The 15,718-nt window shown below is 43.7% G+C and overlaps 1 protein-coding gene across 1 annotated transcript in view; it reads right to left on the minus strand.

Annotated features, from left to right (window-relative positions):
- Positions 1-309: 309 nt before the first annotated feature.
- Positions 310-15,718, minus strand: part of LOC311038014 (alpha-2-macroglobulin-like) — a gene marked incomplete at both ends in the record, with an annotated part of 67,829 nt that continues 52,420 nt past the window's right edge. The window contains 9 exons of the mRNA XM_084047310.1: positions 310-438; positions 1,132-1,344; positions 3,925-4,112; positions 9,692-9,860; positions 11,735-11,876; positions 12,055-12,350; positions 12,790-13,032; positions 13,631-13,705; positions 14,302-14,458. Of these exons, the coding sequence (XP_083903436.1) occupies positions 310-438; positions 1,132-1,344; positions 3,925-4,112; positions 9,692-9,860; positions 11,735-11,876; positions 12,055-12,350; positions 12,790-13,032; positions 13,631-13,705; positions 14,302-14,458 (1,612 nt within the window). The remainder of the gene's footprint in view (positions 439-1,131; positions 1,345-3,924; positions 4,113-9,691; positions 9,861-11,734; positions 11,877-12,054; positions 12,351-12,789; positions 13,033-13,630; positions 13,706-14,301; positions 14,459-15,718) is intronic.

Here is a 15,718-nt window from a genome sequence, read left to right on the forward strand (position 1 = left end):
GCGAAACATAAACCTGAGCACAATGCATGGATATGAGCGATGACGCTGTGGCGCACGGATCCAAACTAGAGACATTGTGATGCATGAGAAGTACCCCGAACCCGGGATGATTTTGAGTTGAACTTTATTATTTGAATTTACAAAAGTAATAACAAGGGCCTACGGGTCATATCTGGTGTCAAATAAATACCCTTAAGTGGGCTTGTACCCTGCCTTTTGTGTCTTGGCGTTGATCAGTTCCCCACAATGTATATACGTTACTTTACACCACTGCTAACTGCAGTAGTTACTTCTTCCTACACATGATCCTTACAGGCACTGTAGTTTCAACGTCATTTGCGGTCTATGATGGGACGAGCTGCAGCTGGCCTCAGTCAAGACGTTGACGGTCAGATTGCTGTTCTCAGCCGGTGTTGCGATGTTGTATTTAACAGACATCTGAGGGGAAAGGATGAGAGATGTATCCACACCAAGCACTGTAACTAGCTAAACTACGGTTCCATTTGTAAAAAAAAGAAAGAAAAAAAGACGGGGGTCATACATTGTCTTAAGTATTGTTTCACCCTTTAAAAACAAACATGATTGAAAACAGAATAATGCACTATAGAGAACCATGCCACATTTGAAATTCTGAAAAAAGTGTTGGATTAACACTGTAAACCAGTGTTGCAGTTGAGAAGGCAAACTAAAAATACAAAATAATGCTTGCGGAGATTTGGTGAAAATAGCCAATCTACAAGCTCACACACATGTGTCAATGTGATGCGTGACTTGTGAGCTTGTACATCTGCTATTTTCTTTATAATATTGTTTTAATATTTTCACAGATAATGACATGCCCATGTTAGGTTGAAAGAAGTTAAGTCTGTCTGTATTTAACCAATGAATGTGTTAATAAGAGCTGGTGACTAAATAACAACTACTTTGGATCCATTGGGAAAAAAATCTCCATTTCCTGAAAAGTAACCGCTTTGAACATACAAGATTTCCACCCGACAGTGACCATAAAGTATGTAGAACAAGTTGTAGTTATAAGATAGATAGAAGCTGATGGAGGGGAAGGGAACTGGTTGGAATAACGTGTTCCTTCCACGCGCTACGTCCAACCAGGGAAACTAGATAGAAGCTAACCTGCACTGCGACGCATGCGTTGCCTTTAACCTCCAGGATGTACTTTCCACCCAGATCTCGGAGCGATCTCTCCTGGTACAACAGCCTGTTGCTCTGGTCCACGTGAAACCTCTCCCAGCCGCTGTAGGACTTGATGGTCACAGTGCTGGAGCCCTCTTGGCTGGAGACCAGAGTGGAGTAGCGGGACAGGGCCTGGATAGCAACCACCGTGTCCTAGAAAGCAACACAAACCATCTCTCACATCAACTTGCAGTGTAGTCATAGGGGATGTCATCTGGGCTTGTTGACTAGACCTTTACTGATGATGTTTTTCAAATTGATTAAAGAATTTTGCTCTTTTGGACAAAATATAATTAAAAAACAATCGGTAATTGGTGGGCTGCAGTCAGACACAAAAATCGTGTTGACCAGCTGAAATGATATTGTCTGGTGATATTCACAGAACATATTAACTAAGTCCAATGGTGTGTTCTAGATTTTTTTGGAGGGTATACTATAACTAATCCCCCCTAGTTCCTCCCACACGCACGGCACGCACGCACGCACGTATAATTAATTAATGTAAAAAAATTGCGCGCGCTCCACGCGCGTTTCTGCCCCACAAACTCGTCCAGGCCCAGTTTCACAGTAACACTGAGTACACTTACAATATGCTTTGTACTGATTTTCTACTGTTTCTAATGTTAATCACCCTGTAACTCAACCACTTCGGAGCTGCTTTTAGCCTTAGATACATTTTCATTTTTTCTTATTACCATAAAAGTGCAAGGATTGTTATAAATAAATGCTGGTTAGGCTTATCAGATATAATAGCAGTGTTAACAGCAAGCATTTCTGTATCTATTACTGAATAGTATTAACTTGACATTGAAGACACAAACTGTATTGAAGATTAAAGATTTTGCTGTGCTACAGTATGACGCGCAATTTGAATACTAATGAAGTAGTCAATTCAGTGACCTACGTTCAATGAAGTGAATGGCAGGTCATTGAAATGTGTGAATTCCTTAGCCAGTAGCCATTAATTATCACCTCAAGAACAGTAGCCACACACATGATAAACCATCAACTCAGAGTTAGACTAATAGTCAGACCACATTCTTGCTGTTTTTATTGCTGCGCCCCCCCAGCCCAGCCACCTGGATGCATCGTATCAGATGCGTATCAACGTAACAGATACGCCGTTTCGAACTGTTTTAAGATGTATACGGTGGCGACGGGAAAAAATCTGCAGGCCATACGGCGTATACAGCGTACCACGGTAGAACACACCACTGACAAAGTCCCCGTTTAGACGACAACGGTCTGTAGAGAAAACGACAAAATAAAATATCAGATGTGCCTTCTGTTTAGACGTAAACGTCATTTTCGGGGGTTGAAACCGCAACAAAGTGAAACCCCCTTCGAGTGGAAATCTTTGAAAACGCTCCACCTCCCGTTTCCATGTAAACATGCAATACGGGGGAAGCGCATCGAAATGGCAACACGTGTGTCATCATGGCTCACGTTGCTCACTATTACAGCGGTGTAAACGACTCCACGTGCATCCCTCTTTTTTGCTCGCACAGTTCCCGTTCTCGCCCCCTCGCCCACTCGTGGCCCCGACAGTCCCGCAACGTTTTTTTTTCTGTTAAAATATGTGTGTGTGTGAGTGTGTGTGTTAGATGTGTGTGTCAGGGCCGCGAGTGGGCGGGGGGCGAGAATGGGAACTGTACGAGCACAAGGGAACTGTACGCTTAAACAAACAGCTGTGATAGGAAGTAGAACGGAAGTGGTAGCGCGTCACACCGGCACCTATAGCAACTTGGCATGCACACTACAGCGTTTTCAATCACTGTTGTGTCTCCGTGTGAACGCAGAATAAAAAGTGAGAATGCAACAGCACTTTGTCGTTTTCTGTTCTGATCGTTACCGTGTAAATGTGACCTCAGACAGCGCTGTATAGCCAAAAATTGCAACTATAGGACAGCTGCAAGGCAGCTGACCACAGTAAATAGATCAACCCCATGATTCACACAACCTATTTCTTTCAGAGTTCAGACTCCCGCCATCCAGGTCATTTACTGTACAACCGATGTTATGTCAGAAAAGCTTGCAGGGTTATCAAAGACCCTAGCCATCCCAACCACAGACTGTTCCAAATGCTACCAAAAAAAAAACTAAGTATCAATTTCACCTATTTTTACAAACACAGACACCCCCCCCCCCCCCATCATGCAGTTTAGAGAGAGACAGACATACAAACAAACAGACAGACAGACAGACAGACAGACAGACAGAGAGAACCACAGAAAGATTGTTGAAATAATGAAGATGTAATATGCACAACAAGAAAACTTCACAGCAAGGTAAATTCACATAAATGACAGTGAAATTAACAGAATGACCAATTATTCCTTTTGTGTGAAAGTGTGAAGTTCTCGAGTGTCGCAACCTTTAGTACCTGCAGTGGTGTAAAGTAACTAAGTACATGTACTTAAGTACAATTCTGAGGTATTTTTTTTTACTTTACTTGAGTATTTCCAATCTCCAAATATTGTACTTTTACTCGACTACAGTTTCTCCACTTACTCCACTACAACCCCTTCAGCCCTATTTAAACTTTGGCTCACAATGTGTCGCGGTGCGACACATTGTGACCTTGTAGATCTGCTATTTTCAAAAGATTTTTATATTTAAAAACGTGTGAAATGGATGTACTGTCTACTTTGGGTACTTTAAGTACATTTTGATACAATACTTTTGTACTTTTACTTAAGTAAAACATTTGAGTACTTTTCCACCACTGAGTACCTGTGTGGATTTGAAGCCTCCATAGGGGTTCTGCTGGCGGGCCAACCACCTGACGATGCGTGCAGCATCACTCAGCTCCTCAGTGGTGGGGGAGCCGGTCAGCAGGGCCAGCAGCACATAGGAGCTCATCTCTACGGACAGAGAGGCCGACGTGTCGGTAGAAGTCTGAGACCAGTACAGGAAACCTCCTGGGGAACCACACAGACATACACAAAACAATTTATAATTCATCAACTACTGTACATATACATAAACTTAACTATATATATTGTGGGGAACTGATCAACGCCAAGACACAAAAGGCAGGGTACGAGCCCACTTAAAGGTATTTATTGACACCAGAAATGACCCGTGGGCCCTTGTTATTACTTTTCTTTAACTTCAAATCATAAATGTTCAACTCAAAATCATCCCGGGGTCGGGGTACTTCTCATGCATCACAATGTCATTATTTTGGATCCGTGCGCCACAGCGTCATCGCTCATATCCATGCATTGTGCTTCAGGTAATGTATCACTCTCCACAGGTTGCCTAGGACCACCTGCCTGGAGGAGATAAAGGCATGGATGAACCGCAATTTCCTTCAGTTAAACAGCTCCAAGACTGAAGCCATCTTAATCGGCACCCCCCACCAGATCAAATCATGCCCCATAACCAGCATCTCATTCTCCGGTCAAAATCTCCCCCTCTCATCCACAGTCACCAACCTGGGTGTGAAAATGGACCCGCACCTCAACTTCGAGGCACACATTAAACACCTCTGTAAAACGTCCTTTTTTCACCTCAGGAACATCTCCACACTCCGCTCCACACTCACCCTGCCAGATGCTGAGAAACTCGTCCACGCCTTTATCTCCTCCAGGCTGGATTACTGCAATGCACTACTCATCGGGATCCCTAGCAAGAGCCTCCAAAGGCTCCAATACATCCAAAACAGCGCTGCTAGGGTCCTGATGAGAGTGCGAAAATATGACCATATCACACCCATCCTCCGCTCACTTCACTGGCTCCCCATCTCCTTCAGGACCGAATACAAGATTTCCCTTCTCACCCATCAGTGCATTTACGGCAACGCCCCCCCCTACCTCTAAGAACTCCTCACCCCAAAACCTGCCACACGAAGCCTCCGCTCCAACAACACCAACCTTCTCGTTGTGCCTGCCACCAACCTCCGCACCATGGGCGACCGGGCCTTCTGCCACACAGCCCCTTGTCTGTGGAATGCCCTCCCAGAACACCTGAGAGCGCCACAGTCCACTGATGCTTTTAAAAATGGACTGAAAACCTACCTTTTAAAAAAAGCATTTTTCTAACTTTTCACTGACTTAATTGTTTTTCGTATGAGTTTTACATTTTAAATGTTGGCCCTCTTAGTTTAGCCTGGTTGGGTCTTTTAAAATTGTTTTGTTGCCTTTGCTGCTTTTATGCTCTGCTTTTAATCTGTAGCACTCTGAGATTCGTGAGAATGTAAAGTGCGTTATAAATAAAATGTATTATTATTATTATTAAAAGAGAGCGTCCTTTCATACTACAATTCATGAGCATTTAGTAATGTGAGGGAATAGTGGAGTTTTGCCTTACCGCCTGTAGCACCCGTCCATTCACCAGGAGAGCCAGTGCCAGACTGAGACAGAGTAGCCACTTTTGTAGATTGGTGCCACACCTAGCCTGTCATCACAGCTGCGCGCAGTTGGGGCTGATTCATGAGGGTGAGTGGTAGGTAACGCCCTTCTATGACGCTGCCCAGGCTGGTGCGCTCTCTGCGAGGTCTCACTCTGTCTCTGTCCCATGGCCTCTCCATGGTGTGGTGCTTACCTGACAGGCGGTATTGTGGCGATACTCCACAATATATATATATATATATATATATATATATATATATATATATATATATATATATATATATATATATATATATATATATATATATATTGATTTGTTTCTCACTGTATATTTATATTTTATTATTGTTTTCTTCTCTTAATTACTATATTATGTTTAGGATATTGCACAATCTTTTGGGGAACAAGTCCCAACACCATTTAGCTGCTTGTACTTGTATTTGACTTCTCTGAACATTATTTATTTCACTATTTTCTCATGAGTGTCTGCCTCCGACACTGACATAGACACCAGAAATGTATGTATGCATAGTAGTGATGAGCGGGTTGACCCGTAATCCGCGGGACCCGCGGGTCAACCCGCGGCGCGGGTGGGTCGAGTCAGAATTTCAGAGGCAATTATGCGGGCTGTGGGTGAGTGGGTCAGCCGCTCTCACACGCAAAAAAAATTAAAATGATCACATGCTCTTGTTTTGTCTTTATTCCTAATAAGAATACGAATAATAACAATAAAACAGTTTGAATACACTTGGGGATTATTTTCTAACCATGATTTTACAGAATAAAAAAAAAATCACGGGTCGCGGGGCGGGTTGAGCCATAGATTTATATATGGGTTCGCGGGGCGGGTTGAGGCGGGTTGGGTTCGGGGCGGGTCATGAAAAAACCCGACCCGCTCATCACTAATGCATAGGTTCTATGACATTCATTTTCACTTTTTTTTTATTTTTTATGTTTTTTGGGGGGTTTCATGACCTCAATTACACCCACATTTTTTTTGAACATTCAGTGGATTTTCTGTGGTCTGGGGTTTTCTGAATAATTAGGCTGAAAAGTAATCTGAGCTTGGCCCTTCGACAGTGAGGTCACTGTCGATTAATCCCGCCCACTCTCCTCCTCGTCGCCTTCACCATCATCTTTCAATAGATGTGCAAAATCTCTGTACGTACGCCTGCACATCATCACGTATCTCAAGAACTGTCCTACCGACACAAAATGTTCCAGCTATCTGCCTTTCAAGATGTGGTTCTCAAAGTGGATCCCAGGGACCATCAGTGTTCCTGGAGGAGGTTCATCAGCAGTACACTCTCAGAGTTATGGGGGTCCTTGAAATTAATACAAATTTGAGGCCCAGGGTTTAGGGGTGTGCCGATATATCGTCCCGCGATATATCGCGATATTAAAACGTGGCGATATGTATCGTCGTGAAGTTATACTGTGTTGATATTTTTTTCATAAATGTTTTTTTTTTGGGAACCTCCTTGAAATTAATACAAATTTGAGGCCCAGGGTTTAGGGGTGTGCCGATATATCGTCCCGCGATATATCGCGATATTAAAACGTGACGATATGTATCGTCGTGACGTTATACTGTGTTGATATTTTTTTCATAAATGTTTTTTTTTTGGGGGCTAGTGAAAGTAAGAACAGTTCTTACTTCTTACGTGTGTGTGATATGAAATGTGAGCTTACCCTAATCACAGTAATCTTTAATCATATTCCATCATATTCAAGGCCTTTTGGAGATAAATGAGACCATATCCAGCTGATGCTCTTGACGCTCGTTAATTTTATATAAAATGAAATAAATACAATAAGATATAATCAAATTAATTATATTACTGAAATAGTGTGTGACCATGAATCATAATTGTTTCACAATGACTCATGTGATATGTCATTGTCACTCTGTTAGCACTATAGTTCATATTGTTGTTAGATGTTTGATATTAAATTACACATTTTTTTTAATATTATAAAAAATGTCTGACAAAAGAGGTCCTGACCCCGGTTGATGCATCCCTACTCGATGATCAATATGTCTCTGGTGATGGGCTACGTACCACAGTCCTTTAAGGTAGCTGTCATCAAACCTCTCCTCAAGAAGCCTACTCTCGACTCAGGCATTTTGGCTAACTATAGACCTATATCGAACCTTCCATTTCTCTCTAAAATCCTTGAGAAAGCAGTTGCCAAGCAGTTATGTGACTTTTTACATAACAACAAGCTATTTGAAGCTTTTCAGTCAGGATTCAGAGCACACCATAGCACTGAGACGGCATTAGTGAAGGTCACAAATGACCTCCTGATTGCATCCGATAACAACCTTCTCTCTGTACTGGTTTTGTTGGACCTCAGTGCTGCATTTGATACTATTGATCACCATATTTTGTTGCAGAGACTAGAGCATTTGGTTGGCATTAAGGGTGCTGCATTGAACTGGTTTGAGTCCTATCTGTCTGACAGATTTCAATTTGTAAGCGTTAACGATACACCTTCATTACGCGAAAAGGTTAAATACAGAGTCCCACAAGGCTCTGTACTTGGATCAATACTATTTACTCTATATATGATTCCTTTAGGTGAGATAATTAGGAAACACTCTATACATTTCCACTGTTATGCAGATGATACACAATTATATCTATCGATGAAGCCATATGAAACAGATCAACTGGCCAAACTTCAAGCATGTCTTATAGACATCAAGAGTTGGATGACCCGTAATTACCTACTCCTCAACTCGGACAAAACTGAAGTTATTGTACTTGGCCCTAAGCACCTCAGAGATAAATTAGCCGATGAGAATTTTACCCTAGATGGTATTACCTTGACCTCCAGGGCTACTGTAAAGAATCTGGGAGTCACCTTTGACCAAGATATGTCCTTTCAGTCCCACATAAAACAAATTTCAAGAAATGCCTTTTTTCACCTGCGTAATATTGCAAAAGTTAGGCACATTCTGTCCCAAAATGATGCAGAAAAACTTGTTCACGCATTTGTTACCTCTAGGCTGGACTATTGCAACGCTCTATTATCAGGCTGCCCAAGTAAGTCCCTAAATAGCCTGCAGCTAGTCCAGAATGCCGCTGCGCGCATACTGACAGGAACCAGAAGAAGAGATCATATCACTCCTTCATTGGCCTCTTTGCACTGGCTCCCGGTTAAATACAGAATAGAGTTTAAAGTTCTCCTCCTCACATACAAGGCTCTCAATGGACAGGCACCAGTATATCTCAAAGAACTCATCGAGCCCTATAAACCAGCCAGAACACCATTGCGTCCACAGTATGAAAAAATGCTTACGGCTCCAGGAAACCCCAAAAAAGTTAGAACAGGAGGCAGAGCATTTAAGTTTCAGGCACCTCAGCTGTGGAACCTTCTCCCAGTCTCAGTCTGTGAAGCAGACACACTCTGTATATTTAAGACTAGACTAAAAACCTTTCTCTATGATAAAGCCTAATAGCCGAAGTGTATAGACTCAGTCACCCTATAGTCATCCTCTCTCCCCTCCCCCTCCCCACCTTCCCCCCTTTCTCCTCTCTCCTCTCGTCTTCTCTCTTCTCGTCCTCCCCGCTCGTCCCAAAACACACTGCCCCATTTTTGGAGAGGTGCTCGTCTCTGCGCAATGGAGAACCGGTTTGACGGCGAAACTGGTGTTCTAATGGCCACTCATTAACAATTTGGCCGAATGCAAATGAGCCCCATTTGAAAACAAAGGCGACTTAAAGGGTGAGGGGCTGCTAATGTTGTTATGTAGATTTTTTGTTTTTTCCCCCTGGCGGATCTTGCAAGCAGGGTTCACACAGACCGGGCCATGGCCTCGTTGGCCCCAATGACCGTACGCCTCTGTTGTGTGTAAAACACTTTTTTATGTGTTTTATAAATAAAGCACTTTTAAACTGAAGATGATGGCCAATGTTCATGAAAATTAAAAATAAATAAAAATATATCGTATCGTATCGATATCGCCCAATATTGTGTATCGTATCGTGAAATGTGTGTACTATACAGGCACACCCCTACCACGGTTGGGGAGAGCGGGGAACATAGGACCTAACCTAAACCTAATCCTAACCCTAACCTTAGTGGGGGAACATAGAACCCGGGGAACATAGGGATGACCCCCCACGGTTCTATCTCACCATCTTGAAGTGAATTGTTGCGCAGGTGTTGTAGCAGATCTGTGCGTGTGTCCATCTCTCCAGCCAGAGAGAAGGCGTAGGCCATCAGTGCTGTGGTGTAGTTGTTGGTCTTCTTCGCCTCGTCCATGGCTTCCGTCAGACAAGACAGACTCTGCTTCACCACAGGATCCTACGACAGAGACACAAACGCATCCACAATCCATGAGACCAGTGTTTCCTAAACTTTTCAGCTGTGGTGTAAAATAACATGAGTACAACAACACAAGTACTCAAGTACTGTACTTAAGTACAATTTTGAGGTATTTTTACTCAGGTTACCAGTTGCTTTGTAGATTTTGATTATTATTACAAAACCACCTCAGCCCTATATACATTTCGGCCATTTGAAAATAGCCGATCTACAAGCTCACAATGCGTCGCGATGCGACGTATTTTGAGCTTGCAGATCTGCTATTTTCAAAAGATTTGTATGCATGTTATACATTTGAAAACTTTGTGAAATGGGACATTCTGCATAATGAGTATTTTCTACTTTTGGTACTTTAAGTACATTTTGATACCAATACTTTTGTACTTACTCAAGTACATTTTGAATTCCAGACTTTTACTTGTAACAGAGTATTTCTACTTTGCATTATTGATACTTTTACTTAAGTAAACAAATGCAGTAGTTTTTCCACCACTGCTTTTCAGCTCACAACCAAAAGTATACATTGGTGCCACACAAACTTAGTATGAATGGCTATTTAAAGAATAGTGAAAATAGCCAATCTGCAAGTTCACAATGTGTCGTGAAGCCAGACAGAATCAAATCCACCGGGTTAAGGTGGGCAGGCACCTTAACCAACCGCGCCACCCTCTGTGAACATTAGGACGCTCTGAGGAGAGGACGCTGGCGCTGGTTGTTCGCCGCTTCTCCAACGGAGCTAGTCTAGGGCTAGTTTAAGACTAGTTTTACATTCAATTTTTCTTATAATTATACTTAATACTTAAAGCCTGTCCTCCCGGCTATAGCTATTTCAAAAAGCACGCAGCACTGGTCGGGTGGGTGGTGGCTTAGCCATTTTCCACAAAAATGAGCTGGAACTAACATCTCTCCCCCTCCCCCCACCATCCTCATTTGAATGCCTTGCAGTCAAATGTAAACCACATTTCAATTTTACAATACTACTCATTTACCGCCCACCCAAACTGAAGCCAAATTCAGTTTTCATCTCAGAAATACATGACCTCCTCACATCACTCTGCACTACATCCCCCAACATCGTAATTCTCGGTGACGTGAACATCCACGTAGACAACCCCTCCTGCCCTTTTGCATCTGAGTTTTTACAACTACTGGACTGCCTAACCTATCACAACACATCCATGTCCCCACACACATAAAGGGGCACACATTAGATCTAGTTATCACTGACTCAGCCCCGGTTAGTAACATACTAGTCTACGAAATGGGCGTGTCCGACCACAAGGTAATTTCCATGGAACTACCATTTCCACCCTCCCACACCAAACCCAAGCGTCAAATACACTTCAGAAACTTCAAACACATCAACCCGGACACCTTGACCTTGGACCTCCATCATCTCGCCTCTGCAACCCATTCATCAGCAAATTAATCGGTGGACTACTACAACCAATCCCTGAGCAGTCTCCTTGACATTCACGCCCCAATAAAATCAAGAACAGTCACATTCTCACGTTCAGCTCCATGGTTCACCAGCGAGCTGCGGAAAATGAAGGCTTTTGGGCATGTCCTGGAATGGCTCAAGACCTCAGGGCTCACGGTTCACAAAATGGCCTACAGGGAACACCAAAAGGCCTACACTAAGTCCCTCAGAGACGCTCAGTCCAACTTCTACTCAAACATCATCAATAACAGTCCCGGCAACTCAAAGCAGCTTGTCTCAACCATAAATCACTTCCTAAAACCTCAACCCCCTTCAAACAGAGCCATCACTGCAGAACAGTGCAACGACTTCATGGTCTTCTTCAGAACCAAAGTTGACACTATCCGTTCCTCCCTCTCCGCCCCCCCCCCACTCCATCTGCTCCAGCTGCCATCCCACAGTCTGGGGCCTCCCAGCCTCTCTGCTGCTTTTCTCCCACCACGCAGCAAGAGGTTGAGGACACCATCAGCCGGATGAAGCCTTCCACATGCACCCTGGACCCCTTTCCCACAGCCCTGGTCAAATGACACATCCAAGCCATAAGCCCCCTGATCACCCAAGCAATAAACCATTCCCTACAGTCCGGTCACGTTCCATCAGCTCTAAAAAAAACGGCCATTATCACTCCCCTCCTCAAAAAACCCACCCTAGACCCGGACGTTCTCGCAAATTACAGGCCCATCTCAAACCTACCATTCCTCTCCAAGGTGTTGGAAAAAATAGTCGCCACCCAACTGCAACACCACCTCAACAGCAACAACATCTCCGAAAAAATCCAGTCTGGTTTCCGCTCCGCTCACAGTACCGAAACAGCACTGGTCAGGGTCACCAACGACATCCTCACTGCATCTGACAATGGCTCCCCCTCCCTCCTCATCCTCCTGGACCTCACTGCAGCCTTTGACACTGTTGATCACACCATCCTCCTCAACCGCCTCCACTCCACCATCGGACTCTGTAACACCTACCTGGACTGGTTCCGGTCCTACCTGACCGGAAGGACTGAGTGTGTCTCCATGGGAGGTGCTCATTCCCCCACCCAACCCGTCATTTGTGGTGTCCCCCAAGGATCCGTGCTTGGCCCCACCCTATTCACCCTGTATATGCTCCCCCTCGGCCGTGTCATCAGCAGGCATGGAATATCTTTCCATTGCTATGCTGATGACACACAGCTCTACATAAAAATGGACCCCCCCTGTCCCCCCCCGCTCGGCAGTCCCACTGTCATCCCCGTCACCATCACCTTCATCCACAATCACCATCTGCCTGGAGGAGATAAAGGCGTGGATGAAACACAACTTCCTACAACTCAACAGCTCCAAAACCGAGGCCATTCTCATCGGCACCCCACACCAAGTTAAATCATCCCCCATAACAAGCATCACCTTCTCCGGCCAGGACCTTCCCCTCTCATCAGTTGTCACCAACCTGGGCGTCAAAATGGACCCCCGCCTCAACTATGAGACCCACATCAAACACCGATGCAAAACATCCTTCTTCCACCTCAGAAATATAGCTAAACTCCGCCCCACCCTCACTCTTCCTGACGCCGAAAAGTTGGTCCACGCCTTTGTCTCCTCCAGGCTGGACTACTGTAATGCACTTCTCGTCGGGATCCCTAGCAAGAGCCTTCAAAAGCTCCAATACATACAGAACAGCGCTGCTAGGATCCTGACAAGATTGCGCAAATACGAGCACATCACCCCCATTCTCAAATCACCCTTCCCATCTCATCCCGGACAGAATACAAAATCACCCTGTTAACCCACCAGTGCATCTACGGAAATGCCCCTCCCCCCCTACCTCAAGGAATTGATTGAACCATAGACCGCCACCCGCAGCCTCCGCTCCGGTAACACCAACAAACTTAAGGAACGGCACACCAACCTCCGCACTATGGGAGACCGAGCATTCTATGCAGCTGCCCCCCGGCTGTGGAACTCACTCCCAGACCATCTCAGAGCTCCACAATCTGTGAACACTTTAAAGAGAGCACTAAAAACCTACCATTTTAACAAAGCATTTGCTTAGCTTTTTAAGCCGGTTTAATAACCCTGCCTCTCCCTTTTAAACCTGTTTTTAAACATTTTTTTAACCTGTTTTAGACTTTTTGATTATCTTGCAAATGGTTTTCTTTATCTTGTTTTATTATGTACTGTAGCACTTTGAGGTTTGTTTCAAATGTAAAGTGCAATACAAATAAATGTATTACTATTACCCGACCCGAGCGCCCACCATCTCAATGATCTTTAACACAAAGATGACTCACAGAAGGTAAAACACTGATCTCCAGGAACGCAGCAGCGATGTAAGCAGTGAGAGTCACTTCATCCGACACTCCGCCCTATAGAGAGGAAACACCATGCACACCAGAAATGTATTGTATTGCATGTCTTTATGATGAATTTAATACATAGGACCACAACGGAAACAAGCCATCAAGGCTTTTTTTGTCTTATCATTTTAGCATTGCTTGCTGTACTGTTTGCAACTTGTTAATCAAAGATTCAACCATTTAAAGGGATAGTTCACCCCCAAAATGACTTTTTCTATTGATTAAACACCCCACCCCTAACTCTAACCCCACCCCCATGGAGATTTTTTTGTTTTTGTCGCAGTCCTAAGCCAATAATTTGATATACGGCGGCGGCTCCGGTAGGATATACAAAGTGTCAACGCCATGAATTCAAGGCTTCATGGGGTGTGAAATTGATAGAAAATAAGTCACTTTTTTGGGTGAACTATCCCTTTAAGAATAAAATTCAAAAGTAGCAAAACTAGCAGCTTTGAGCTTGTAGATCTGCTATGTTTTGCTACTTGTGTGTGACATTGTAGTACAGTATGACAAAATATGCCATTAATGTACAGAAAGAAAGAAAAAAAAAACATAAAAAGTTGAAATATGGAGACAGCAACGATATATGGGCTGGCCTGCCATACCCTCTGTCTGTTGTTCAAGAGTTTCCCAAATTGTTTAAAACAGCCGTCGCTCTTCTGTTTCCCCTCCAGCCATGTCCTCGCTTGGTTTATGTTCGAACGGTCGACGAAGGCGAAAGACTTTGCTTTGGCGAGCGATCTGAGGACAAACGCGGTCAACCTGAAGATGGACAAAAAACACTCTCACTGACTCCTTTTCAAGTTTGCAATTATTTGAGACACTGTTTGCATGGATATCCCATAACTCAATCATACAGTGTTGTATATTTCATAACATAACATACACATTTAAGCCATATGTTAGAATTACTATGGGATTACAAGTCTACTTTGGGCTGCAGACAGAAGAGTTGATTCAGACCATTTGTGGGCTCCAGCCTGGCTGGGTGGTGGGTAGGCTAAATTAGCATTGCCTTTTGTTTCACCTGGGAAGCACAGGGAACAACAAAGCCACAAGACACTGTCTCCATGTCTTCCTTCCTGGCACACCTGAATTGTAGATTAGCAAGTTGATCAAAGACTGATGCAATCACCTCTCTAGATACAGACATTAACATTTCAAATGTACCTCCTCTTTTGTATGTGGCCACTGCTATAAGAGGGGGTGTTTTGTAACTGTGTTGGGTGTGCTAGTCCGAGGCCGAAGGGCCGAGGGGTGGACCTTAGGGTCCATGGGAAGCTGCTGTTTGTACTGTACTATGAAATAAACTGGAAGCAAGAAACCTCACTACTGAGTGATGACTCAAATCCATTCTTCCATCATTCCTACACATCTCTGGAACATCAAACTAACTTTACAATATGGCGTTGTTGGCAACTTCAATAGTGCAGTAAAACCTGTAAGTCTGTGGTTTTAAAGATACCATAACAGTCCATGGAATAATGCTGTATATCAGTGGTTCTCAATTTGTTTCATGTCAAGGACCCCCAAAATGATATGTATTTGTTACAAAATGTTACAAATGTTTGCATTAAAAAATATATACATTCAAAGATGTGCACACATTTTCACGATTTTTTGAAACATAGCTGATCTACAAGCTCATAGCGCGGCGCTATGACCAGGGGGACCCCCTGGAGGTTTTGTTCATCATTGATAAGAACAGCTGAATGGACCTCCAAGCTCACAATGAGGTTGGAGGTCAATACGGGGTGGAGCCTGGAGTCAGCAAAACCAGCTAACTCCACCCCCCTTTGATGGACACAGCTGGTTTAGCAGAAAGTGTGAGGATCCAATGGAGTTAGCTGGTTTTGTCAGAAGCTCTTTTTAATACTTTTCATTGGCTCAATATTTTTTTTAATGAACACACAGATGTAAAGGGTGTTCAATAGCACTGATTTATGGAAAAAAAATGCAATTAGCGGGAAAATGAGTTGAGAGTTTCTGCCGGACAACAACGATATATTCCTTCCTATTTTG

This window comes from Gymnoscopelus microlampas, assembly GCF_963454915.1.
Source record: "Gymnoscopelus microlampas genome assembly, chromosome: 21".
NCBI lineage: Eukaryota > Metazoa > Chordata > Actinopteri > Myctophiformes > Myctophidae > Gymnoscopelus > Gymnoscopelus microlampas.